This window comes from Penaeus monodon, chromosome 6, assembly GCF_015228065.2.
Source record: "Penaeus monodon isolate SGIC_2016 chromosome 6, NSTDA_Pmon_1, whole genome shotgun sequence".
In the NCBI taxonomy this organism is placed as follows: Eukaryota; Metazoa; Arthropoda; class Malacostraca; order Decapoda; family Penaeidae; genus Penaeus; species Penaeus monodon.
In genome coordinates this window covers 11,562,986-11,565,485 of record NC_051391.1, presented here as the reverse complement: position 1 = coordinate 11,565,485, position 2,500 = coordinate 11,562,986, and the positions used below count along the sequence as shown (strand labels likewise).

Below are 2,500 nucleotides of genomic sequence, written 5' to 3'. Positions count from 1 at the left end.
TGAATCTGTATCACAGCTGAACATTAGCCTTTTGTATAGTTGTTACTCTTGCCGACACAGGGGCGTTCCTGGTCCCCTACCTATTGACGCTGGTACTGGTGGGCATCCCGCTGTTCTTCCTGGAGACGGCCGTCGGGCAGTTTAGTTCCTCCAGCTGCCTTGCCGTCTTCTCCGTCTGCCCGGCTTTCAAAGGCAAGGAATTCGGTGCTTTTTCTGTGGGGACCATTTAGATAAGTTAATCGTGTGAAATATCTCCTTCACAGTTTATATGTACAACACAAGAGAATTTGTGTGTATTTGTATTATCTATTAAGCAAAAATAATATGATATATATATACATAACCTTTTTCCAATTTCTTAGAGCGAAAGAAGTTCTTTACTCTTGCCAAATTTCCCTCTTATATGTTGGGTTATAGGGGTGTCCCTCAGGAATAGAGAAACCAATACTGTTGAGTGAAACTACATTATTACAGACGTTTCGAAGAATCAATCTCCGCCACCAGTACTGAAAGTAGATACAAAATTTATGTATAAAAATGCTTGACAAAGAATGACGAAACATAATACAGAACAGTTTAACGAAGGTACAAATTGAATGTAGAAAAGAGGCAAATTAGGGTAGTATCCTTTTAACAATTGGATGGTTGTTTACTTGGTATATAGGGTGGTTGTGGTAGTTGTACAATTGAGCTCAGGTTTTATGCTAATGTGCTGGGATTCGGCTATGATCAGGTTGAATCTGTTAGGATGACAGGTCAAGATTTTGAAATCAGTAGTGTTAAATGGGTGAAGGTGAGAGTGCTCTCTGATTGCTGAGAAGGATGGTTTACTCAGTGGTAGGCCAGTCCTAATAGACTTGCCTTTATGTTTGAGAATGTGGTGTTGCAGCCATTGTGAGATAGAACCCACGTACCTAGCCTGACAGCTAGGACAAGTAAAAAGGTAAAACACATTAGAACATAAATCAGATGTCTCTATTAACTGTGGTAAATGTAGGTTTGTGTAAAAATTTCGGACAAAGGAAATTATTCATTACTTTATGAAATAGGTGGGATGGGTACCCAGTAAAATATTCTTTTTCAAAAAGATATACTTTCTTTGGTCTGGATTGCTGTATGCCATCTAACACCATTAACCACACATATTTCTTTCTTTTGAGAAACTTTGCCACCATCCGAAACTGTAGTATTTATAAAGAAACCAATAACATCTCTGTTGTGGCTAACAACACATTCAAGAAATTCAAACATATCACGGACAACCATGAGCACTAGTCACTCCCTGCTTCTTTGAAATCATCGAAAGATCATAAAATAATCCTTACCAGACAAGATAAAGGTGGCAGAGTCATTATCCTTAACAGAGACGACTACTATAATAAACTCCATACTTGGTAGTAACTCTAAAGTTAAACTAATTAACTCTGACACTTCTACTCAACTTTTAAAACTGAAATCTAAACTAAATAGGTTGTTACACTCGTTGGGGAAGTCACAACCTTCTCACTACTTCTGCTTTTAAACCTGGTTTCCTATATGGCCATAAACTCGGTGTACCTGTTGGCCCCATGATTTATGCTGTTGGTACAATGCCTTTTTTTCACTATTACTGCATGTAACTGTTGCTTTCGTAAAAGAAATTTACTCAAACCATTATACCCCATTACATTTGCCAGCTTTGACATTGAATCACTAATCACTAATGTCCCTCTGAAAGAAACCACAGAAATAATAGTTGACAAAACTACCTCTTTGACTCTGAACTCGGCTGGTTTAATCAAAACAACCTTTAGAAAGCTTTTAGAAATCGCTGCTCACTATTCAGTATTTACTTTTAATGTTTGCCTTTACACCCAAGTTGACGGCGTAGCAATGGGATCACCACTTGGCCCTTGTTATGCTAATACTTTCCCTGTTATCACGAATAACCTTGGCTCAATAACTGCCCTTCCAACTTCAATACCAATTTTTTATAGTTGATGTATGGACGACACTGTATTGCTTTTCAGTGGCTCTCGTATCAGTCCTTTTCTTTCATATCTAAATTCACAAGACCCTAACATGAAATACACATGCCAAGTTGAAAAAAAAAAAAAAAAAAAAAAGGTCGTTTTCTCTGTCAACACCAACAGGAAACCAATATCCACTGGCCTCGGACTTCACTTTCTGAACTACATACCTCTCATTTACAAATTAAACCGCCTGAAAACATTTATTAATGGAGTGTACAATATTTGTTCTACTTGGGCCAGTTTTCACACAGAGGCCATGCATTTTAAAAAAATAGTTTTACTTCGAATGAATACCCATCCCACCTTTTTCATAAAGTAATGAATAATTTCCTTTGTCAGAAGTTCTCACACAAACCTGCAATTACCACAGTTAATAAAGACATCAAAGATATAAAACTACCATATATGGGCGCTCTTACTTTTGAAATCTGAAGCTCGTTAAACAAAATCTTTGAGCAATGCTATCATCAAATCAGTTCCCGATTTGT

The 2,500-nt window shown here is 37.3% G+C and overlaps 1 protein-coding gene across 3 annotated transcripts in view; it reads left to right on the top strand.

Annotated features, from left to right (window-relative positions):
- Nucleotides 1-2,500, top strand: part of LOC119574206 (sodium- and chloride-dependent glycine transporter 2-like) — a 98,421-nt gene that overhangs the window by 2,543 nt on the left and 93,378 nt on the right. For all 3 annotated transcript variants that reach the window (XM_037921345.1, XM_037921346.1, XM_037921344.1), the window contains exon 3: nucleotides 61-192. In XM_037921345.1, coding sequence (XP_037777273.1) covers nucleotides 61-192 — 132 coding nt within the window. The remainder of the gene's footprint in view (nucleotides 1-60; nucleotides 193-2,500) is intronic.